General features: G+C 41.1%; 1 protein-coding gene across 1 annotated transcript in view; it reads right to left on the reverse strand.

Annotated features, from left to right (window-relative positions):
* The window catches only part of LOC122801582 (ILK associated serine/threonine phosphatase), a 1,071,836-nt gene extending 1,051,446 nt beyond the window's left edge, over positions 1-20,390 (reverse strand). Inside the window, exons 1-2 of the mRNA XM_044071026.1 lie at positions 20,227-20,390; positions 317-382 (exon numbers count right to left, since the gene is read on the reverse strand). Of these exons, the coding sequence (XP_043926961.1) occupies positions 317-382; positions 20,227-20,275 (115 nt within the window). The 5' untranslated portion in view covers positions 20,276-20,390. The remainder of the gene's footprint in view (positions 1-316; positions 383-20,226) is intronic.
* Between the last annotated feature and the right edge of the window lie 4,670 nt (positions 20,391-25,060).

A 25,060-nucleotide genomic window follows, 5' to 3' on the forward strand; every position in this document is an offset into this window, starting at 1 on the left:
TTGCCTTACAAACACAAAGTGCAAGGTTTGAGTCTCACAAGGAATAATTGGCTAGGCTTAAAATGGCTCGCAAGGGCAGTTAGCCTAGTACTAACCTATGAACCTATGAACTATGAGACATTCCCACAGCCCTACTCCCGTGAAAAAGAGACAGCAGGCAATACCTCTTCCACCACCCCCCTTCCCGGTCATTTATCGGACCCCGGACAGTTGAGTCAAAGTCAGGACTTCAGGGTTCCTTCCCTCTATATTACACAAGCATTTTTCTACAACAAACTATTACAACACTAAATATGAAAATACTGAGACTACATACCAGAATGTGTGTTGGTTGCTGGGGGAAGATCATCAAACAAAGAAGTTCTCTTTTTTGAAGTTGCTCCTTTAGGAAGATAATAAGAGAAGTTAAAAAAAGCACTCAGTAAACAGTAAAACAGTATAAATAACTGTGCATACAGTAAACAGTATAAATAACTGAAAAGTAACTAGGCGTACAAATCCAACTCCCCATCCAAATACATAGACAGCAAAAAGTTCTAAGAGTTTCTTCTAAATTTTCTTGGGGTACTGACACGTCAGCAATATTTTTGTATATTTACGGTAAAATGGCTAAGCTTAAAATGGCTTTTGGGCCAATAGCTTAGTAACTCCCTATTAAAATAATGATGGAAAAAGTACAGTTTTGTACCTACCATAAATGTAGATGTCCGAGAGGTATGCATCTGCAGTCCTTACAAATGGGTTGTCCTGGCCTCAGGCAGCCCTTCGGTCGGCCGAATTCCAAAGTCTGGGTCTGGCCTCGGCTGGTGTCGCACTTCACCCGACATCATAGCTGCAGTTCTTCGGGTATAAAGGCATCAGCCGACGCCATTTTCCTCAGTGTTTCTTGCCCCAGATGCCAGATGCCCTCTAGGAAGGCTAAATTTGGATAAATGCAAATGTTTCCAAACAACAGAGAGCAAATAGAAATAAACATGTATATACATATATACAAACAAATACACCATAATAAATTCCCCCAGCTAGCTACAAGATGGGCAAATACCCTAGGAGTACCACAGTGGGGAAGGAGGGTGGGTAATCCTGACTGCAGATGCATACCTCTCGGACATCTACATTTATGATAGGTACAAAACTGTACTATGTCCTTCAAGGATGCATCTGCAGTCCTTACAAATGGGTAGAATACCATAGCCAAACTGGGGGAGGAGGACCTAACAAGATTATGGTGTAGTTAAGATCCCTTGCAAAACAGCAGTGGCAAAACCTGCTCGGGATCTGGAGTATAAGGGTAGATTATAATGCTTGGCAAATGTATGCACGGAGCTCCAAGTAGCAGCCTCTAAAATGTCTTTTGTAGCCACTCCTCGTAAAAAAGCTGTAGTAGTGGCTGTAGCCCTTGTGGAGTGAGGTCTGATATTCTCTGTGGAGTTGCCTTTCCATGATAAGAATAACAAAATCTAATGCAATTTCCTATCCATTTTGAGATTGTCTGTTTTGAAATTGCTTTTCCTTCCATGCCTGTGGCATATGCTACCAGAAGCTGGTCAGTTTTTCTATTGTTCTTGGTTCTGTCCAGGTAGTAACGCAATTGCCTATGCACATCCAAGGTATGCAGCAGTCTTTCTCCCCTGTTCTGTGGGTTGGGGAAGAATGTAGGTAGGTGGATTGCTTGGTTTAAAGATACCCTGGAGACCACCTTTGGCATAAAGGTAGGATTAGTTCTCATGGACACTCTATCCTGATGGAAGATAAGGAAGGGTTGCACTGCCATTAATGCCTGTAATTCAGAAACCCTTCTTGCTGAAGTGATTGCAAGCAGGAAAGCAGTTTTCCATGATAAGTACTGTAATTCTGCTGTTGCTGCTGGTTCAAAAGGGGGAAGTGTCAACTTTTCTAGCACAAAGTTCAAGTCCCATGTAGGCAATGGTGGCTTCCTTGGTGGCTTTACATTTTTGATTCCTCTCAGAAACTGCCTGAGTAGAGGATGAGAGAAGACTGGAGGATCCATGTTGTATTCTGCTGAAATAGCTGACACATGAATCTTAATGGAAGAGTAAGACAGGCCATTGTGGAAAAGCTCTGCTAAGTATTCCAGGAATGTTAGCTATGTTTACCAGTGCTACATTTTGCCCTTTTTCTGCACTCCAAAAGAGATATCTTTTCCATTTTGCTGAGTAAGTTTTTCTTGTTGAGGGTCTGCGAGCTTCCAAGATAATGTCTTTAACCCTTTGAGATAAATCTGGGTTATTTTGTCTTATGCAATGCTCCAAGCAGCTAGCTGCAGTGTTTTCAGGTTCGGATGCAGGGTTTTAAAGTTGTTCTGTGTTAGCAGTAAAGGAACCTGGGGTAGAGGCCATGCGAGTTCCCGAGACATACTCCTCAGTAGTGGGTACCAGTGCTGCCTCGGCCAGTCTGGAGCTATCAGGATGATCCTTGGGTGGTCTTCTTTGATCTTCAATAGCACCTTGTGCATCAAAGGAAGAGGTGGGAAAGCATATGCTGTCAGGTTTTCCCAACTGAAAGATAGGGAGTCCACCTTCCAAGCAAGTGGGTGGTATGTCCTTGTGCAGAATTTTTTCAATTGGTGATTGTGTGGGGATGCAAATAGGTCTATTTCTGGTAGTCCCCATTTCCTTGTGATGGATTTGAAGATGTCTGGATGCAGCATCCATTCGTGGGCATCCGTGGTAGTCCTGCTTAAGATGTCTGCTAGTATGTTCTCTTTCCCTGGCACAAATATTGCCTTGAGCTGTATGTTGAGGCTTAGGGCCACATTCCAGAGATCCATTGCCATCCGGCATAGAGGATATGAATGTGTGCCTCCCTGTTTGTTGATATACCACATAACTGTGGTGTTGTCCGTCCTTATCAGCAATTGTCCCTGTTGGAGAAACGGTCTGAATGCCTGGATTGCCAGTTTTACTGCCAGCATCTCTTTTTGGTTTATGTGTAGGTTTAGCTGGTCTTGAGTCCATAAGCCTTGTATGCACTTGTCCAGCATGTGTGCCCCCCAACCAAGGTCTGAGGCGTCTGTGGTGATAGTCTGGCTTGGTTGAGGGCTGTGGAAAGGCAGTCCTTCGTTCAATTGACAGGCCTGAGCCCACCATCGGAATTCTTGCTTCAGGCATGGAATTATTGGAATTTGGGTTTCTAGGCTGTGCTTGTGCTGAGACCATAAATTCCTGAGGTACCATTGCAACTTCCTCATATGTAGTCTGGCATGTGGGATCAAAATTATGCAGGATGCCATGTAACCCAGGGCTTGCAGGACTTTCCTTGCTGTAAGCTGGTTCTGCGTTGTTAATGCCATAAAGTAGAGTGGAAGGTGCTTTTGTTTTTCTGCTGTGAGGGATGCCATTTGATTTGATGTGTCCAGTTCTGCACACAAGAAAGTTATCCTTTGGGATGGCAACAGCCTTGACTTTTTTTATATTGACTGTGTATCCCAAGGCTTGCAGTAGATGAATGACCCTTTTCAAGTCTTTTGTTAATTTGTTTTTGTTGTCCGCTTGTAGCAGGCAGTCGTCCAGGTAAGGGTAAATTTGAATTCCCTGAAGCCTGCAATGAGCAATTACTGATGCCAGGCATTTCGTGAATACTCTGGGCGCAGTAGATAAGCCAAAAGGCAATGCTGAGAATTGATAATGCTCTGATCCTGCAAGAAATCTGAGGTATCTTCTGCAATTTGGTCGTATGGGGACGTGCAGGTATGCCTCCTTGAGATCTAGAGTTACCAGCCAAGAATCCTTGCCCAGCATGGGAAGAAGCTGCTGCAGAGTCAGCATTTTGAATTTTGGGACAATGAGGTATGTGTTCAGTGCGGACAGGTCTAGAATAGGTCTCCATTGATTTTCCTTCCTTGGCACCAGGAAAAGTCTGGAGTAAAATCCTTGCCCTTGTTCCATAGATGGTACCTTTTCTATAGCTCTCATCCTTTTTAAGTTGTCTATTTGTTCTAGAGCGTTTGCCATTTGATTTGGAGGTAGGTTTGGCATTCCTCTCTTCCTTGGTAGAGTATGGAAGTGAAACCTGCAACCTTTGTCTATTGTCTGTAAAATCCATTTGTTTCCTGTAATGCAATGCCAGTTTACTGAAAATAAGGCTAGCTTTCCGCCTAAGGGTGCTTCTAGTTGTTCCCTGGTAGGCGGTTTCAGGGCCAAGTCACTGTGATTGTCCTGTGGAAGTGGTAGTGGCTGGGTCTGCAGCAGTACTTCGCTGGTTGTTAGGCTGCCACTGACGTCCTCTGTAGGCACCTCTGGATTGACCTCTGCCTCTTGTGCACCTATTCCTGCCTCTCTGTGCTCTGTTGGAGTCTGGAAAGGACCACTTCTTGGAAGGCCAGTTCCTACTGAACCTTGGAGGCTGGAACTGTAAGAAATCCTTGACTGTCTGGACAGATTTTGCTTTCTCTTCCACCTTCTTAAGCACTTGCTGTGCAGGAGAGCCAAACAAATTGTGTTTATCCATGGGAGCATCTAGGAGCTTTGATTTTACATGGTCTGGTAAGGACTGCTCTTTTAACCATGCATGCCTTCTGATCACTGTACCAGTCATAGCTGATCTAAAGGAGGCCTCCAGTGCATCATAGCCGCATTTTAAGGAATGATTACGGACCTGCTGTATGTTATGTACCAATTCCTGAAGAGACTTTCGGTCTAAAGGTTCAGGTGAGGACAGCTTTTTAGATAACTGATCTAACATAAATTCCTGATACTGAATCATGTGGAATTGACAGTTTAAGGCCCTAGCCGAAAGAGTTGCAGAAGTATAAACTTTTTTACCCCATCTCTCCAAGGCCCTAGATTCCCTTTCAGAGGGGAGTGGGTTTTTGGCAGAGGTAGCTGCTACCGCTTTGGGGCCCTGTGAAACAGTTTCAGGATCTGCAAAAGGATCCTTATACAAGTGATTATGTGTGTCCGGAACCCTGTAGTATCTGTCGGGCTTAGCAGGGGCGGAGGAGGAATCAGGAGCAGTACAAGCATCATTAAATGCATCATCCACAACTGTAAGTACTGGAGGAATGGCTAAAGGCCTATGCTGTGGCAAATGCAAAAAAGTTCTAAGCCTTTCCCTAGAGTCTGAGAAATCCTGACCCTGCCATTGAAATTGTTCCCTCATAGCATGCAGGGTTTCCCCAAAGGAAAATTCCTCAGGAAGAGAGGCAGAAGGAATGGAGTCTTCTGCATCAGAGTCCTCATATGGAGAATAAGGGCCCTCAGGAGGGTTTGTATTTTCTGATTCGTCTGAGGAATAATCAGTGGAAACTGGCTCAGGGGGTTCTGCTCTAAGCCTCTTCTCTGGAGGGGGTTGAGAGGCCCTATCAGGGTGAGACTGGGAACCCCTGATCAAAGAAATGAGATCCTCTGCTAGACTAAGCATTTGTGTACTAGAGCTAGGCCTGTGAGAGGGGGCTTTAGGAGGCACGGCCTTGGAAGATTTAGCTGCTTTAGCCCTGGAAAAGGCCTTAATTAACATGGATGCAGGGGGCCCTAGCAGCTCCACGTGCAGGAGTAGATACATCTAGGGGAATAGTATCTGATAAATCCTGAGAAACTGTAAGAGCAGGAGGAATTTCAGTAGCAGATTCAGCCATGCTGGAAGAGGCCTCGGTAGTAGGAGGCATGCTTTCGGCCATAGGAAGAACCGCAGACTCAGTTTCAGCCGAAACCGAGACACTCGCGGTTGGCTTAACCGCGGTTTCGGCCGAAACCGCAGCGGAAAGTGTCGGTCCTTTTCCTTACGCTTTTTAGCTAAATGCGAAGTCGGAGTCTCCGACGGCATGATATAAGCAAAAGCGGAGCCGAAAAACTCCTCGGCAAACTCCGACCGACGTCTAACCGTCCGTCGGTTGAAGGAAGCACAGGCTAAACAAGCTGCTACGTCGTGGTCTGGGCCTAAACAAGGTAGGCAGTAAGAGTGGAAGTCTTTATGAGGTATTTGTTTCCCACAAGTTAAACAGTTATTCACTTTTTCTGACATCGGCTGAGGCAAGAAAGAGTCCCCAACGGGGTACTTAGCTTTTTAGAAGTCTTCGGTAGTAGTAATCTCTGGATCTGACCGACCGGCACTTGCGAACAGCTTCTGCTTCGGGCGCCACATGGCAAGAAAGACGGAGGAAAATGGCGTCGGCTGATACCTTTATACCCGAAGAACTGCAGCTATGACGTCGGGTGAAGTGCGACACCAGCAGAGTCCAGACCCAGACTTTGGAATCCGGCCGACCGAAGGGCTGCCTGAGGCCAGGACAACCCATTTGTAAGGACTGCAGATGCATCCTTGAAGGACATCAATGCTAATGTTACGTTAGCCTGCATACTAAGTGAAATTTCAGCGATGACCATGGCACAGGCCCAAAAATTCTGAATTCAGCATCATGGATTCAGTGCCAGGGTGAGAGCCTGATTCAATGAGTCGGCCCCTACCAATTCTCACACAGTAATATCACTGACAAAAAAAGCAGTCATTCACATTGGGAGGATAACAGAAAGTAAGATTTCCTGCATTACAATCCAGCTGGTGAAAATGGCAGGATTATTAATATCGGCACAAACTCATGCTGTCCTGCTTTATCTATTAGTTCCTGCAACTGCTGTCTGAATGCACTGTTTTGCTCACTATCACAAAACAGGATACGAAGACTGCCTAGGTCCACATGGGTGGAGCAACAGGAATAATGCAGAAGAGACCAGTCTAGAGTTCTATCTGGCAAATGGCTTGATGGTGGCCAACACACAGTTATGCAAGGCAGATAACAAGATCACATACAAGAATGGCTGACATGCAACTCATGGAGACTTCATCCAAGTAAGAAAAAGGGCACTGGGGCAGAAAATCAGCGACTGCAAAGTCATCCCCAGTGAAAGTCAGCCTACAGCATAAATCGCCTGTTACCACAATCAGCTGCAAGCAGTGGTCAGACTGGGCAGTAAGGTCAAGAGAGACCAAGGTGAAGACTCAGAAGTTGACTAGAGAAAAAGCACAAGAGTTCAAGAAAATGCTCACGGCTCTAACACCTCAGGAAGAAGACAAAACAGGTGGAATTGAAGAATGGCAGCATCTCAAACTAGCACATGTAAGGGCTACAGAAAAGACAGGTGTCTGAGCTAAGTAAGGAAATAAAGATCATAAGGAAAACTGGTTATGGAATGCTGAAGTCCAGGAAGTAAAATGAAAGGAGTGCAGGAAAACGTGGGAGGAAAAAAAAGACAGACCAGGCTAACAGTAAATATTGGTCGGCTAACAAGAGGTTAAAAAGAGTAGTTGCAATAGGAAAAAACAATGCATCAGAGGCATTCTATCAGCTTCTGGAAAGTGACTCCGCAGATGGCACGTCACAAAGAAACTATCAGGTTGCAAGGCAAAGTCAGAAAGATAAAGAAGATATTCATCAGACATCCTTCATAAGGAATGCCAGGAATAGCCTGCTCACGTTCCACAGGACTTCAAAAGCTGATGGAAGGAGTACTTCCAGCAGCTTCTGAATGACGAAAACCCCACATAAGTTGAACTATCCCAGACTGTGCCTATGATGAAAGAACAGGAAAAGCCCACCCTAGAAGTAGTAAGAACAGCACTAAGGAAAATGAAGTCAGGTAAAGCAGCAGGCTTAGATGAGGTCACAGGAGATATGACCAAGACTTTAGATAAGATGGGGAAAAATGACTCTTGAGGGTACTCATAGCAGTATAGAAAGAAAGGTGCATCAAAAATGACTGGAGAATAAGCATTCTAGTGCCAGTTTTCAAGAACAAAAGGAGACTGTCACAACTGTGGGCAGGACAGTTATCAAACTTGTGTCACTGCATGAAAGTTCTGGAGAGTGTGACAGATAAACAAAAACACACAGAAGAGCACTTTTGGATACAGATCAGAATAAAGCACATCTGACTTTTGATGTTTCCACTGAGACGGGTAGTTGAGAAAAAGCTACAGATGAGGAAATAGTCCAACTTTCTCATTCCTAGACTAACAGAAAGCATATGACAAGATCCAAAGAAAGCTGATTTGGGCAGCCCTGCAATGGTTTGATGTCATTGAAACATTGGTAAAATTAGTGCAGGCTATGTACAAGGATCCAGTGACACGACGCATAAACAGTGTTTGAATTCACAGTCAGGTTTCCAGTGGGAATAGGTATAAATCAGGGTTCAGCTCTGAGACCGCTGCTGTTCATACTGGAGATGGACTATGGTAGCAAACAAGTCGAAGGGGGCATATCAACAAAGCTGCTGTATGCAGAAGGTGTGGCATTATAGGCAGACAGAACAGAAACTTCAGCAAATGCTAGGGGAATCAAATGCAAAACTGAAGGCACATAGGATGAAACTGTACAGATAAGACAATTGTAAAGGCAGCAAATGGAGAAATTCAGAAGAAGATGAGAATTGAGACAGAAGAGAAAATAATGGAACAAGTTAATAGCTTCATATATCTGGGAGGGGTGGTTGAGGAGAACTGAAGTCTGAATGAGGAGGTTAAAGCTGGAATCGGGGGGGGGGGTTGCAAACAGTGTCAGGAGGAGTGTGCGATAAATGAATGCCAAAGAAGCTGAAAAGTAAGGGGTACAACCAGTGGTATGACCAGTACTACTGTAGGGAACAGAAACCTGGGCAGTGAAGGCAGAGCAGTTGAAGAAGCTAGAGGTGATGGAGATGATGTGCATGAGATGGGTGGTAGAATACACACTATGGGACAGAAGAAATAAGGATACCAGAGTAGATGCTAATGTAGCTCCAATTAGAGAGAAGGTCAAAGAGAACACATTGCAGTGGTTTGGATACATGTCCAGGAAAGCAGAATACAATATGGTGAGGAAGACTTGGGACAGACAAGAAGAAGGCAAGAGGAAATGAAGGTGTCAGACAAAAGGGATGGATGGGTTGTGTGAGAGAAGACCTACAACAGTCAGGCATGACTGTCCAAGATGGAAGGAGAGTGCATCAAATGAACACAGATGGCGAAAGCTGACTTGACTCCATGTAAAAAAAAAATGGGTGATTATGACATAGATATCCAAACTGCACAATTAAGATGGCTAGTTAGAAATGAACAGTAAGCCAATTTTGTTTTCACCAGCAATTGTTACTGTTAGTTTGTGCTTGAACCATGCATATTCATTTCAGCTAAGCAGACATCCAATTTTAGCTTAAATCTTCCATGAAAAAAAGAAATCAGCAAAATTAACTGTGCTATCCTGTATAATTTTCTGATTTACAACATTATTTCCCCTACTATGTTACAGGAAATATGGCAGTGGCCCACATTCCTGTTAGCTATTATCTATAAGGATTTCAGCTTCAAAAAAGAACTAAAACACTTCTTCTAGAAAAATTGGACCTGTCCCCATCAGGATCCTACTTGATCATTCTCTGCCTTGGCCAAATATATTTAATCTCAAAAATTTTCCTGACTGCAAATTTCCTACTCCTCTTTGTACTTTTTCTCAAATCATATGTATTTTCTACATTTTTCTATCATATATCTGTATTATGTTTACAGATATATGATAGAAAATATTATGTTTAATCCGTGTGGTGTGGCTAAGCGTTGTCATAATCCCAGCCACAGCAAGACGTCCCGCCTGATTCAGCCAGGCGTCTTCTGTGGAGACATGCATGAATGATGAATGGTCGAAGGTTGTTGTAGGGGTTATTAGCGGCAAGGCAATGTAAAAATCAACTGCCAATCATTAGTGGACTGGAGTTCCGCTGTGGCGACCCCTAACCGGGAAAAGCCGAAAGACACAACAACAACATATCTGTATTATGTTTACAATTATGCTGTATTTTTTAATTAATTCCCTAATTTGTGTCATTATGTAAATAAAAGCTACTGTTGGAGATTTTCTCCTCGGGTCTCCTCCGAAAATGGGCATATGCTCAGTTGGACTAACCCAGTTAACAAATATGAAATAAAATAAAGTATAATAAAATAAGGGCATGGTAGAATATTTGGGTCTATATTATATGCTCAAAGTTTTAAAACTTCGCTGCTCATATAATCGACCCTACATGAGCGAAGTTTTAAAACTTTGAACATATAACAAAATAAAAACAAAAAACCTACCCGCTCTGAGCAAGGTGGCAAGCCCCCCTGCACCCCCACACCCCCCTGCTACTTAAATATACCAACTCTGACATTGCACTACAGTGAATTGAGATCGCCGTAGGGAATATTTCCCTTTATTTTACTGTAGTGCGATCTTGGAGTGGGTATATTTAAGTAGCGGGGGATGTGGTGGGTGCATGGGGGTTTTTGCCCCCCTGCTCAGAGTGTTCAGAAGGTTATTTTTCTTTTATTTATTTTTTTTATGTTCAAAGTTTTAAAACTTTGCTCATATAGTCGATTATATGACCGAAGTTTTAAAACTTCAAGCATATAATACAGACCCGAATATTCTTTTTAATATACCGCACTCCCCAATCAACTTAACTAAAACAACAGCCTAAACTTGAACCCAGAAAACAAAAAGGATAGCAGAAAATCTGCTTACATTACACGGACACCTGAAATAAATCAACAGGTGCAAAGGTTAGTGAAGTTCACTGCCACAGTTTCTCATTACTGCTGGAAGCACAAAAAATAAAACTAAACACACAGGAAGAAGGTAAGAGGAAGCGAGGGCATCCAGCAAAGAGGTGGATGGATTGTGTGGCATGAGTGTTGAAGAAGGCAGGAGAGTGGCACTGAATAACAGTTACCCCATGTAAATGGGAAAAAGGGGATGATGATGAATGTCATGCTCCTGCTATTACTTCAAGACATATACCTTCTCCCCCAGCATTCCTCCCTCGTAGGACTGAAGTCCAGACCGAAAATTCATGACACAAAGTTTCCCTTTTACTCTGAAATGTGAAAGGGAACACAAGCTGCTATTGTACTGTACACAAATGTACTGCACATGCAGTTTGAGAGTTATAACAAACTGGAACACAAACCATTGCCTTTCTTCAAGTACTACCACACACACAAAAACACTTACGTACGAAAAGTAAACAACAATTTCAGCATTATAAATTATACGTCTTCTAGACTGTAAACACTGCATACAGAGAGGCCAGGTTGAATATACTTTATCACTTCAATATTACATCTTAATAAATATTGTAAATAAATAACCAAACGAAAAGCAAACACACTTTTACACATTGTTTACTTTGTGTCACTGCTATTTAGACTTCGCAGTTTGGTTATTTGCTAAACCTGCAGCCCCATTGGGCATATCAGAATTATCCCTTTTAAAGTGGAAGTTGAAAGTAGTAGTTGTAAAATTAAAAATAAATAAAAGTGCAAAGCACAAAATAAAAACATTAACTTCTAATACAGCACAGTGGAGAACAAAAAAAAATAGGATTTCAAACCGTAAATGAGTATAATGGGAATTAATATGCAGATGTTATAAACTGGAAAACTATATCTTAAGAACTGTCACCTCAGCAACAGATTTATGCAAAGTTAAGGGAAGTTGTTCTTAGAAACAGTTAAGTGCTGCTGAAATATAGAGTACTTTTCAGTGTGTCAACTACAAAGTGGTGCAAAAATTAAAGATGGGTGCCTACCAAAGCTCAGTGTGAATCTGGTCCACAGGATTTATAACTATTAGATCTGTGGTGCAGAGTCAAGTTCCTGGACTACAACTGGCCGTAAAGGAACAGTCGGTACAGATAGAATCATGATTAAATGTAAACCCAGGTGGATAATCATTTTATCAGCGGGACATCATACATAAAAAAAAAGACAACCTGAAATCTTTTGGTCAAAGGAGTCTGTACATGGACTACTCCCCAAAGGAAGGAAACAATATGAAAATTAGTACACATTGTACTTAGAAGGGCAAGTGGGTGACATTTATATTCCAAAATGTAAACTGTAACATCAATATGTCAGATGGACTTCATCTACAGCTAACAAATGGCAAATTCTTGATGTTCTACAAAAAAGCAGGTTTCACATAGCTAATGCTAAAGCCTAGTCAAGAAAGAGCAACCCTGGCAAATGTACTTCTCTCAAATGAGGGAAAGAGGTGGTCAGAACTGAGAAGTGGCTAGTGATATGGGAATAAGTGGTTATCTGGTTCACAATTACTTTAAACACAGAAGACATCTATTTAGACCTTTACTAATGACCATATTCCTAGGGGTCAATTCACAAACTACTGGTGAGTTTGGGGCTGCTTTTGCTCTTTGTACATAAATGCCTGTCTCTACAAAATGTCTGGATATCATCTTGTGAAATGTGCACAGACAGCTGACATAATTACCTACACAACAACTGTGCATCAAGCGACAAATGGGAAGCTATATAATGAATTTTAATGATTAAAAAATACATCATATTTACGCAGTAACATCTACAAAACTGGTATCACTTTGAGTACCACCAACTGTATTTGTTTAGGAAAACGTTGGCTCCATATTGCTAATAGCACTGCTGGGTTCTGGAAGTTCTATAGAGATAGCTAGTGATTCAGAGACACGCAAGAGCTGCAAGGAGAAAAAGCTCAGCTAGTCTTCTATATAACTTCATTAATACAGAACAAAAAATATTTAATCCAATTTTGAAAAATAAGAAGGTATTTGCCACAACAATGCGAATTGGAGTAAGGGGATTGAGCCTACTACTACCCAGAGTTCAACCACAACCCAAAATCAGAGGACTTTTAAGTGTGCCTTCATTACCACTTTTACAACTGACAGTATGGCAATAAAGGCCATTTTGGTAAAAAAATTGTCCCATTTTAAAGAATGAGCAGAGGATAATAGAAACTGTTGGTTCACATCCACATGTGGTATATAAAAGTGGGAAGAATTTAAAGGCAATGTTCGAAAAAGGGTTGAGCTTTATTAACACCAACAACCCTAGGAGGTTCAAGTGTGGGAATTGCCCTCAATATCAACATATTCCTGTTAAGAAGGACTGCCTTATCTGCACCTATGAAATCACAATTAGAGGGCATTTCGACTGCAATACAAAACGGGTGGAATACTGTGCACTTTGATCAGCATGTACATGCTTTGAAATTGGTAAAACAGAGAGACGACTCAGGGAGAGAGTCTATGAACACATTTACGACATCAAAAAACAAAAAAATACAAGTGCACTGTTTAAACATGTACAGCAAAATCCTACCCTTTGTTTTAAATTCCTCATACTTGAACAAAGTGCAGTGAATGAAAGAGGGGGACCTTGGACTTTAACCCTTGAAAAGCTTGAACTGTATTGGCAACTTTATATGAATGCTGATCTCCAGCCAGGTTTAAATGAAAATGTATCAATAGCTTGTTTATTAAAACTAAGGGCTCAACAGAGATAATAAATGTTAACTATACACTTAATTCAGATCCTTCCTATTCTCTGTGGATTAAAAAATAACCCTCGAGCAACCCTTTCAGTGCTGTTTGCCTTAGTTTCCTATCACTTGAACCCCACCTGCTTATTTGCATCTCTATACATTCCCCTTCATTGCTAATGTTATCTCCCTACTCTAATCTATGCACAAACTGGCTACTAATAAGCAAGTCAATGTGAAGATACACATCCAACCTTAATAAACTTTGCTTTCTCATCTCTCCTTCACTTTACAGGTAGAGTTTGAGGTCTTCACGGACAGGTTTCCACGGTCTGCCTCTCTGGTGGATTTGCTGGTTTCTGCTCCTCCACATCCCCACAATCATCCTCCCACAAAACCATCTACCTAGATACACTCAGTCCCCAAAGTATTTGCAATAAAATACCCAACTTGAGCACCTGGCTGTCACATAACCATCCCGACATATTAACTGTCTCAGAAACCTGGCTCAAACCTCATATTCCTCTTCTCTAGAAGTCATTCCATACACTAACCCCATTCCTTAATTTTCTCCAGCTGAACTATCCACAGCCTTCCTAAAAACCAACAAACATAAATTTTTATGTGTAGCTGCCATCTACATCCCCACCCCATTCCTAAATTTTCTCCTGCTGAACTATCCACAGCCTTCCTAAAAACCAACAAACATAAATCTTTACGTGTAGCTGCCATCTACATCCCCACTCTGCTGATAACATCCCCATCCATGAAGACATTCTCTCATGGTGCTCTTCCAACACCAAAATGAAACTTTCATCCTTGGCAATGTAAACATCAACTTGGGCTACCATCTCTTTACAATCTCTAACTTTTCCCAGCTAATAAACCACCCTACCACACCCAGTAAAGACTGCTCCTCTGGCACTGCACTAGACTGGATCTTAGCAACTCATCTCAACCTAATCTCAAAGAGCGGAATTATACCCAATCCCCTTAGCAACCACCTAACAGACAATGCCCTCTGGTGTGCCTCTCCTGTCCAAATACAACATCAATAAATTCAAACTCGTAATCTCCCTAACTTCAATCCAAGGATGTTTTCCAACTGTCTGAAAAAATGAATAGGGCCCCCTTAACGACTCTGCCTCGGGACAATGCAAATAATTACTTCAACAAAACCTTCTTAGACTTACTAAACAGCCTAGCCTCTCTTACGACAAAAAGAATAAAAGCCAAAATCATTCCCAGGCTCTCTAAAGAAACCAGAAAACCAATGCACCTCAGAGACAAATGTTGGAAGCAATACCAAAAAAATAAGATAAACTCTCTAATCAAATTCAGCCAACTCCGCAACTCAATGAAGAAACTAACTAAAGATTGTAAGACTCATTACTCCAAACTCCAATCAAAACATAATTCTAACCCCAAAAAGTTCTGGAATTGCATTTCCTCCCTTGTAAACCATGGTAGAAAACATAATGCATGCCCTAACCCAAACTCCCCAGACCATGAAATTGCATCTAATTTCAACACCTTTTTTGTTGACTGCATAGCCAAACTAATCGCAAACTTTCCCATCCTCTCTACCTCTCATAGTCCCTTATCTACTGCTTTTCCCTCTAACAATCCACCTTTCAGTCTTAAACCTATCCCCACCAGCAGCATAAAAAAATTCCTCCTTAAACTAAAGCCTTGCGCCTACTCTCGTGATAATCTGCCTCCATCCTTCCTTAAGATGGCTGCAGACAGCATTGCTGTCCTCATTTCCATTCTTATCAACAGGTCCATCCAAGAAGTCTATGTCCCCCTCAATCTGGAAGAAAGCTTTTGTCACCCCTCTCCACAAAGGTGTCAATAATACAGACACTACTAACTTCCGTCCTATAACTATTCTCTCACCTCTTTCTAAAATCCTCAAAAAGTGCATTGATCACCAACTCTTGCCATAGCAAACAATCATCTACACAACATGGTTTCAGGCCTGCTGCCCTTGATACCATTAATCGTGCTCAAAACTCTGGAAAAATCTTCTCCACCCTTTACTTACTTAGGTCTCTCCAAAGCCTTTTGACACTGTCTCACATCCTCTACTCATCTCAACTTTCCTCCCCCAATTTCTCTCCATCCTCCATAGCCTGGTTTACAAGCTCTCTCTCCAATAGCCAACAAGTTGTTAAACGGAAAAAATTCCACTTCATCCTTTCTCAACAATCCCTCCAGCATCCCCCCAAGGCTCTATTCCCAGCCTCTTACTTTTCAATATTTTCATTAATAACTTTCACAAATTCATAGACAATTCTACACTGATCCAGTATGCTGATATTCCACAATCATCTGTACAGCAAACTCTCCTTCTGAACTCCTTCAAAAAACTCAAACAGCCTTCGCCAATACCGAAACTTGGATGCTAGACAACCATCTTGCTCTCAATCATATCAAAACAAAAATCATGATATTTTCTCCAAGAAATCTCACCACAAACAAAAGCTCCTTTAAAATAATAAGCCACAACAACACTCTAATTGAAATTGTACCTCACACCAAACTACTCAGAGTCACCATTGATGGACATTTAAAATTTGATATCTACATCCAAAATAATATAAAAAAAAACACCAAAAACTAGGTCTGCTATATAGACAAAATCACTATCTAGCCTCCTCCTACTTGCTCCCCTCTCGTATGTATGGTGCCTCTTTACTTACTCCTTTCCAGCTTAGCCTAAAAAACAAACTGGAGGCCTGCTATAAGAAAGTCTGTAAATTTGTTACAGGGTCTAAATACTCCACCCATCACTGCCATTCCCTCCACTCCCTAAACTGGCTTGAACTTCCTAATTACCTTAAATTCATACAACTCACCACTGCTCACAAACTCATATTCCAACCCTCCGTCTGCGCCTCTCTCATCTATCTTAACCCCTTACCTCCCTAGTCATACTCTTAAATCTGAATATCAAACCATCCTTAAAATCTATAAACCACTACGCCCTCCTGGCCAATTCTTCTATCACACTCCTTAGCTAAACTATGGAATTCACCCCCCCCCCCCCGCTGTAATCACAACCACTCTAATTTCAAATCTCTCCTCCATTCTTACCTCACCTTAAACTGGGACTGTTCCTGCTACCTTCCCATCTAAATTACTCTTTCATCTCTTTCAAACCTCCCTTCAATCTCATCTACTATTACCTCTGATCACGAACATTATTGTTAGAACAAACACTAAACTTGTATAAACATTTTATGACTTGTACTTTTAATTATATTCTCTGTATTTTTATTTTATCTATATTTTAACATGTGTTTTTAAACGTATACTCCCTGATTTTGCATTTCTATTTTAAATTGTATATTTATGCGTTTGTGTACTGTATATTTCCATACCGTACTTTTATGACTTGTACTTATATTCTCTGCATTTTTATTTTATCTATATTTTAACATTTGTGTTTTTAAACGTATACTCCCTGATTTTGCATTTCTATTTTAAATTGTATATTTATGCGTTTGTGTACTGTATATTTCCATACCGTACTTAAGTTATATTCTGTTAACTACTTTTGGAGCTTTTCTTCCCGGGCCTCCACTGAAAATGGGCTCTGCTTGCCCAGTGGACTGCCCTTGTCATCAAACTGGAAATAAACAAATAAATAAGTTGGTTAAATTTGAAGCAACATTCCATGGCAAGTCTGAACTTACATTTTTAAAAGCTTACTTTTATGGCGTAGTGCTGGGCTGGGTGCTGTGGTGGGGCATCTGGAGCCTAGTGGCTTGCCCCAGATGAGTCTTGAACCTTGCACCTTTTGCTTGTGGGTGGATACCTTGACTGCTAAGCTAAACTCACAAAATTGTGCCATTCAAGTTTTGTACACTGCTATGAAGTAAAAGTGTTGTAAACTGCTATGAAGTAAAAGTGTTTTATGAATTGGGTGGAGCTTGTTGGGAGGTTTGAAAATCACATGGTTTTAGTAAGTGATTTTTATTGGTCTAAAATACTTTTTAAGCACAAGTGTAATTTGACTGTTTGTCTGATGAAGTCTTTCACATAAAAAGACAAAAGCGCTCATCATTTTATGTATAAATAAAAGAACTGGATTTTAAATATACAAGCAGTGAATTAAAAAAAAAAAAATAAGGGAATTTTCCTTTAAAGTACAATTCTGGTGCCTGTATTTCCAGATTTCAGAGAGTTGTTTGCTCCAAGTTCTTGGATACTGACATAGCATTTCTATGGTATTACATTGGGATGAAATGGCTAGGCTTGAAATGACCTCTGAGTCGATAGCCTAGTAATCTCCTATGACCCTATGGTGTTTTGGAATGTGACTAGACAGTTGTACAGTGCTATTTTTGACTATACGTATAATTCTACAATGTGGATATTAATGGCCTAATGCAACAAGTATAAGTAATTCAGCAAACTCGCCACCACTTTTACCTAGTGCTTGAATGCACCAGTAAGATTCTCAAATTTGCCTACTGCTGCAGCACAATTAATGAGGAAAATGTGTAACCTTTAATCAATATGTATTCAGTATGCAGCAAACAAAATATTTCCCTTCTAACAGTCACAGGATTCCCTATTATATGTTGTTTTTGTAATTCTACTGTGAGCAGGGCTAACACATCTTGTTAAAATAGTGCAAGGAACAGAAATGGAAGGGGATGTCAGTCCCTAAAATTAATGCTAAAAAACAACCTGCAGGCAGTGCCACAATTTCTGCAAACTATAAGGCAATACAAGGATACAATGTTTTATTAGTGTTCTATTAAAGGCACTGCATATAACCTTGCCTTCTCTTTTAATAATGTTCATACACAAAGAAATACAGCATCTGTAAATATGGTTGTACTAGATATCCTTTACAGTACACTGATTTTTGCTATATTTTAACTTTGTTTTTGAGGGGTATGAGAAAACAATCAAGATTTCTTTTAGGAAGATAGAAAAAACAAATAAAAGGATTGGAGTTTTTTATAGTATAGAACTGAAATCATTTCATATTTGCTATTGCTTTATAACTTTAAGATTAACTGCAAAAAAGTTAATTTTGTGTTAGTTTATTTTAATTTGAAAGGCAGACATTTGCCAAATGGAAGTTTTTTGGGGGGGTTGGGACTTCCACCTCATGCAATACAATTGTACTGTGTTATACTGAAGTGTAGTTCACTCTTATGTAAGAGACATTGCAAAACAATGTATGTGACACAATGCAGACAAAGTAACAAGGTTGATAATGTGATAATTTTCTTATACAATAAGTAACTTCCATATATTAGTAAGTTATAAAAAACTGCAACCCACACCTTCTGAGATATCACTAATCTTTATTCATAAGACACGCAATTCAAGAGACAACACAAGCTTCATTAGCTCTCATGCACATTATGTTGACAAATGCTAATGGGGGAGCAGCCAAGACACACGCAATTCAAAAGACAACACAAGGTTCATTAGCCCTCATATACTTTATGTTGACACATGCTAAAAGGGTGTGTGGGGGTGGGGTCAGCCAACATCTTAATCCCTTATTACATCTTTATGCATTGAGGAATTAATTCAGTGAAGCACATGATCTGAGATGGTGTGAAAGCCCCATTAAACAGAAAAAAAAACCCAGCAGAACTAAAATACTTTCCCCATTTCTGTATTTCTAAAGAACCACCACTTGGTGTAATAATACATGACAAAGTTTTACTATTACACACCCCATACCCGTCATAATTTTGGTCCGTTTTTTGTAACATTATGTTTTTTGGCAAATTAGTAGTAAATCATTAAAGATTGAAGTTAGAAAATAACGACAGACATTTGAGTTTCTGACTTCATATCCTTTAGAAAATTCGTGGTAATACAAAACATATTCTATTAACTTTCTAATTTTGTAAGAGCATTATTTAAAAATTGTCCCGCTCTAAGTGGTTGAGAGGTATGCCCCCCCCTCCCCCCCGCAAAATAAAGTCTGTGTAGCTTAAGTTCATGGACCACATTATTGCTGTAAAATAACGTGAGCAGCATTAATTTACAATACCTACAAAGCCACATGCACAAACTGTACTTTATGTTCTGTTCGTAAGGAGGGGTTATCCACATGCTTCTTCTAAGGAGAAGGGAGTTAAAGGGTAACTAATCCACCTTACAGAATTAACAGAAAATAGTTCGCTATGACCCTAATTCCAAAACACAGATGAGATGATAAGACAGGCAATGCAAATTTTCCCAATATACTATACTTCTACTTAAGCATCAGTGGTACACCTAAATATGTTATGCATGTTGCGTGCAAGTGGTTTGCTTAAAATGGTAATTGCCTCTTTCTGGAATATCTCTGACAGTTTACTGTATATTTACTGCGCGATACAGTAGGTTTCTTTGAGCGCCTCCTGTCCTGGAAGCACAAGGAAATTAAGTGCATTACAGACGGCTCCACCAGAACGAAAAGGACTCCAAGCACTGGGGAACTACTGTTACGTGAAACAAATACACCTCCACAAGCCAACAGCTTAGTGTGGCTGGGCATCTTGCTATACCTTAACTGGCAGAATCGCAAAACTAACTGCTCAAGTAGCAGCTTATTCGTCCAGTCAAACCTCAGTTAAGTAGTGGCACAAGATCGGACCCTTATATCTCAACAACAAGAAAGTACAAACCACGATCCATAATCTACAAAAAAAAACTGTTACTAGTAGTATATAAACAAAAATATTGATGAATCGGATATGACCACATTTTCCCACTGTCATTAGACGATATAAAAAGGCATCAAACATCTAGCTGGTACCTGACTGTCAACTGTCATTATTCCCCATATTACTCCTAACACCTACAAGCGGCTTTCCTGACAGGAAAGTCCGCTATTCCTAGGCCAGAGTACACGCTTAGCAATCCCTGCATACGGATTCCTTTACTGTTTCCTTTCGTTACATACTCACCAGCTCCATCATCATTTGATGGTTCTGGAAGATCTGCAAATAAATCCATCTAAGCCGCTATCCCTAAAAAAACACAATTAACAAAACCCACAATTAAGATACTTGCACCAAATACCCCACGCTGCTTCCGCCCCGCCAACTTCACCGACAACACAAACAAGCCGGAGTGCGTCCGACTGCTACACACTATCCGTTCCGCTATGTGAGATGACCAGGTCTTAAATTGTGTATGCACAAGTAATGTAATAAGTAAGGATTTTAAGTTAGTGTGGTTTTGGTTTATTTTTATATTAACTGAAAGCGTTCCATTAACCGTTCTAAACAGTAAGCAAGATATACGGTCTGTGGGTAATGCGTTGTAAATAGCGCACGTTTGGAATGGATTTCACATTTCCAAGCACGACGGGCTTTAACTATGTCGCACAGTCTCCATCCAGTGGTATATTCGAGCCTGTACAGGGGAATGTATCTTTTTTTTTTTTCCAATGGATTATAATATTTACGTCTGTTTCAAGTCAAATGACTGGGAGATAAGGATCTTTTTTTGTAAATGCATGTGCAAAAGTATTCACAGGCTGAATATCTGAACTTAAAAAAATGCGTAAAAGTTAGGCTTACCTCTGCACCACATCTGTCAACATATCTCCAGAATTAGAGACAAAACTAATTTTATTTATTACAATTGTTAACCAGGTATTGTCCGACTGGGTCTGAAAATCTCCAGAAATAGTACACTACAAACAAACAAAAAAAATCCTTAGTAATTTATATACTGATATCAAATTAAAGTAACAGACAATAAAATATATACAAAGAAAATATAAAAATCAGATCTGAGACAGATTGTTTAGACAATTACAATTAGGAGCAAAGTACATATGAAAAGATGTATGAATAGTGGGAGATGTATGTAAATTAGCAAGAACTGAGTGTTAAGGAGTTGAAGAAAGCAACTAACAGTGGGCAAGACTGCAATCCAGGTTGTAGCTTGTTACAGATCCCCCACTATTCCCCAGGATTCCCACTCTTCATTTCTTAAGATACTGGAAAATATTAAGGTACAACCCAATACCTTAATTATAGGCAATTTCAACTACCCCACCATCAACTGGGAAAACTACTCATATAACAACTCATTCGCTCAACGTTATCTGGAATTCATAAATTCCACCGCCTTGGATCAGCTTGTCCACACTCCCACCAGGGGCAGCAATATCCTGGACCTGGTCATTACCAGTATGGGCAACCGGTGTTCAACGCCAGAGGTCAACTCCTCGTTGGTCGGATCCGACCACAAGCTAATCACCCTAGACATCCATATACCACCCCCACCCCATCTGCTCTAAGCTACAGCACAATGGCACTAAATATACAGAACCAACCAATATTGCCAACATCCTGGCAGATACATTCAGTGCTAACATTACCCCCCACTCACTCTCCAAAGGGCCATCTTAATACCGGAAGAATGCAAAGCTCCTGTAATCATTGATGAACAAGTAAAGACCGCACTCTCCAAAGCCAAGAACACAGCATCAATGGGACCAGACAACATCCCAGGCTGCATACTGCACAAACTACAGAACAAATTGGCACCCCACCTAAGTACCATGTTCAATCATAGCCTCATCTCAGGTTATGTGCCTACTGAATGCCGCACAGTGACAATTATCCCACTGCACAAAGGGGGTGCCACCACGGACCCTGAAAATTACCGCCCCATTAGCCTGACGAGCCTGGTCTGCATAGCCATGGAATGTATCATCTTGGAGCTTATAAACAAAGACACAGGTAACCTCCAAACCCTGGACCCCACTCAGTTTGGGTTTGTAAAAGGTAGATCATGTCTACTAAACCTGATTGACTTCTTTGAAGCAGTCACTAGAGCCGTAGACAAGGGCAAGGTAGTGCACACAGCCTATCTTGACCTCGCCAAGGCTTTCAATATCATCCCCCACTCTGGAATTATAGATAAACTCACTAAACTGGGCATAAATCCTTATGTCACAAGATGGGTGGCCAACTGGCTCAATGACAGAGCCCACACAGTAAAGGTAGCCAACTCCAAGTCCGACTTCAGACTAGTGATGAGTGGAGTACCACAGGGTTCGGTCCTGGGTCCTCTCCTGTTCGACATCTACTTCTCTGAAGTGCAGGCCAACACAGAAGGTCCTTGGCTAACAAAGTTCGCAGATAACTGCAAACTGGGAGCCATAACAAAATCACCTAATGATGCAGACATTCTACAAAAGGGCCTCACAGAGACAGATGCTTGGTGTCAAAGTCATGGCCTCAAGCTCAATGCCAAGAAGTGCATTATCATCCCCTTTGGGAAAAACTCTGTACCCATGAACTACCACATAGGCGGTAGCTCACTAAACACTGAAAGTATGATAAGAGACCTCAGGACACAGGTTGACAGTAGTCTCTCCTTTGATAACCACATCACCACAGTAGTCAGGAAATCCTTCTACGTGGCACACCTCATCACAAAAGGGTTCTTCTCTAGAAAAAAGGAGGTCATTGTTCTTCTCTACTCATCCCTCATCAGACCCATTATAGAGTACAATGCCCCATTTGGCATGTATCTCACAAGATACCTACAACAATTGGAAAGGCCACAGAAATACCTCACTAAGAGGATTACCGGCCTCAAACAGATGCCATACGCAGACCGAGTCAAAAAACTTTCTCTACTCCATCGCATATCGCCTACTCAGGGGTGATCTCTGCCTAACATACAAAGCTATCAAACCCAGAGCTGTTGGACATGCTACACTTAAAGAAATCCCAATCTCTCCAAACCACAAGGGTGGACCATCAACTGACCCATTAAATAACAGACTCATTAGTCTGACTAGTCTAATATGAAAAGCCAAGCAATTAATTATCATGGAAATGAGCAATAAAGATATAGGCAGCCTTCAGACATTGGACCCAACATAAGTTTGGCTTCGTCAAGGGAAGGATATGTCTACTAAACATGATGGACTTCTTTGAGAAGGTCACCAAGACAATGGATGAGGTGAAAATGGTGCATACCACCTACCTGGACGTGGCTAAGCCATTTAATACAACACCCAACTCAGATATAGTTGACAAACTCACAGAACTGGGCATAAACCCTACATAACTCACATGATTGTCAGCTGGCTCACAGACAGGACCGAAGAAGTCAGGATTGGCAAGACTACCTTCAATAAGAGACCAGTCACCAATAAGGTACCTCAGGGCTCCATGCTGGTTTCCACTCCTATTTGGCATCTACTTCTCAGAGGTAAAGGCAACATTAAGGGCCTTTAGCTGACCAAGTTCACAGATGATTGAAAATTGGGAGGTATCACTTTTGAACAAGCCAGCATAGTACCACTAGGTTTACCCCAAACTCCTGGGAATCAATGTGCACACCACGTAAGTCAGACATGCTAGTAATTCTGTTTAATAAATTGTTCTAGTATCAATGAGTGTAGTGCACAGACTGTGTTTAGCCAAGTCTTATGCATGTTTGCTCCTGTTTTTTTTTTTAATGTGAATTTAACAAACCATTTATGCTAACTACAGAAAGTTTCCATTGCTTGCTTTTATTGAATACATGTCAGGATCTTGATAGCTACTCCCATATGAACATAATATTAATGTTATTTTCTCCCTAACTGTTTGCTGTTTTAAAGATAGTCATTGACTTATTTTAACAACACTATTCTATGCTATGTATCACAACTGAAAGCTATGCTACTTACATTTGGTTTGTAAAAGTGTCTTACCGCACTGATGACCCAACCTGTAATTCATGCATTTGTTACTTCTGCAGTGTCGGATGTTAAATGTGGAACTACTCTGACTTCAATTCAAACTATTTTAACACATTGAAACTGGGCATTTTTGTACTGCATTATTGTCTCCCTGTACTACCTCCTCCTACTGCTGTGTCTCTCATTCTCTCTTGCACTGCATTCTCTCTCATTCTCCTTTGTCATCTCACCTCCTTCTTTGTTTTTCTGAGTTTTTCCACTCCAGTCCTCTTTAGATGCTGCTCAACTATGTTAACTCTACATACACTCTCCCTAGGGCATCTACCTCATTCATTCTCTTTTTCTTCACCTACAGTTTGGTACTCCCCAGCAAGTGAGTGAACCAGCTTCCACCCAAGTGGCTCTACCTCCGCATCAAATAACTCTCATGTGTGAGCTTCCCAATAGTCACACACAGGGCAACAGTCTACTGTTTTTTTCTAATACAGTATTTACTAGGCAAGTGTTTAATACCTCCTTTACCTACTATATCTTGCTCTGTTATAGTCAGTGGCATGCACACTAACTCGGCCTCTACAGAATAGCAATGCTCTCCCCCTTTCAAACACCCCTTTATTTTTAGGTCTAGGTGAAATAGCAATCTCTATTTCTCACTCACCTTCCAGACCTGATTCAGTAATTTCAACACGATGTATATTGCAGTCCGGATTATTTTCTATTGAAATTAGTCTATTTTGCTAAGAAAACACTAACATCACTCTACTGAGTCACTGAGACTTGCCTGCTGGCTGACTGTTTTCTGGCTACTTTATTCACTGCCTCGTGGTTAGACCAGCTCCGTTCGCCCTCGCTACACTTGGGCTCACTCCACTCCACTACCCTACCCCCATTCCCACCTAACCCCACTTTTATTAGATTTATACCTACCCAAACCACACCTACTATTCCCTCAGCCTATCCACTACCATCTTCTCTATCTTCAGTCCCACCTCCTCATCCCCACCCTCTACATTGTATACTCAAGTTCCTACTCGTTTCAAGCTCACTGTAGCCCTCCCCACCTGTTACCTCAGCCTCCCAAC

Source organism: Protopterus annectens, chromosome 5.part0 (genome assembly GCF_019279795.1).
Source record: "Protopterus annectens isolate FY-2018-M chromosome 5.part0, PAN1.0, whole genome shotgun sequence".
Lineage (NCBI taxonomy): Eukaryota > Metazoa > Chordata > Ceratodontiformes > Protopteridae > Protopterus > Protopterus annectens.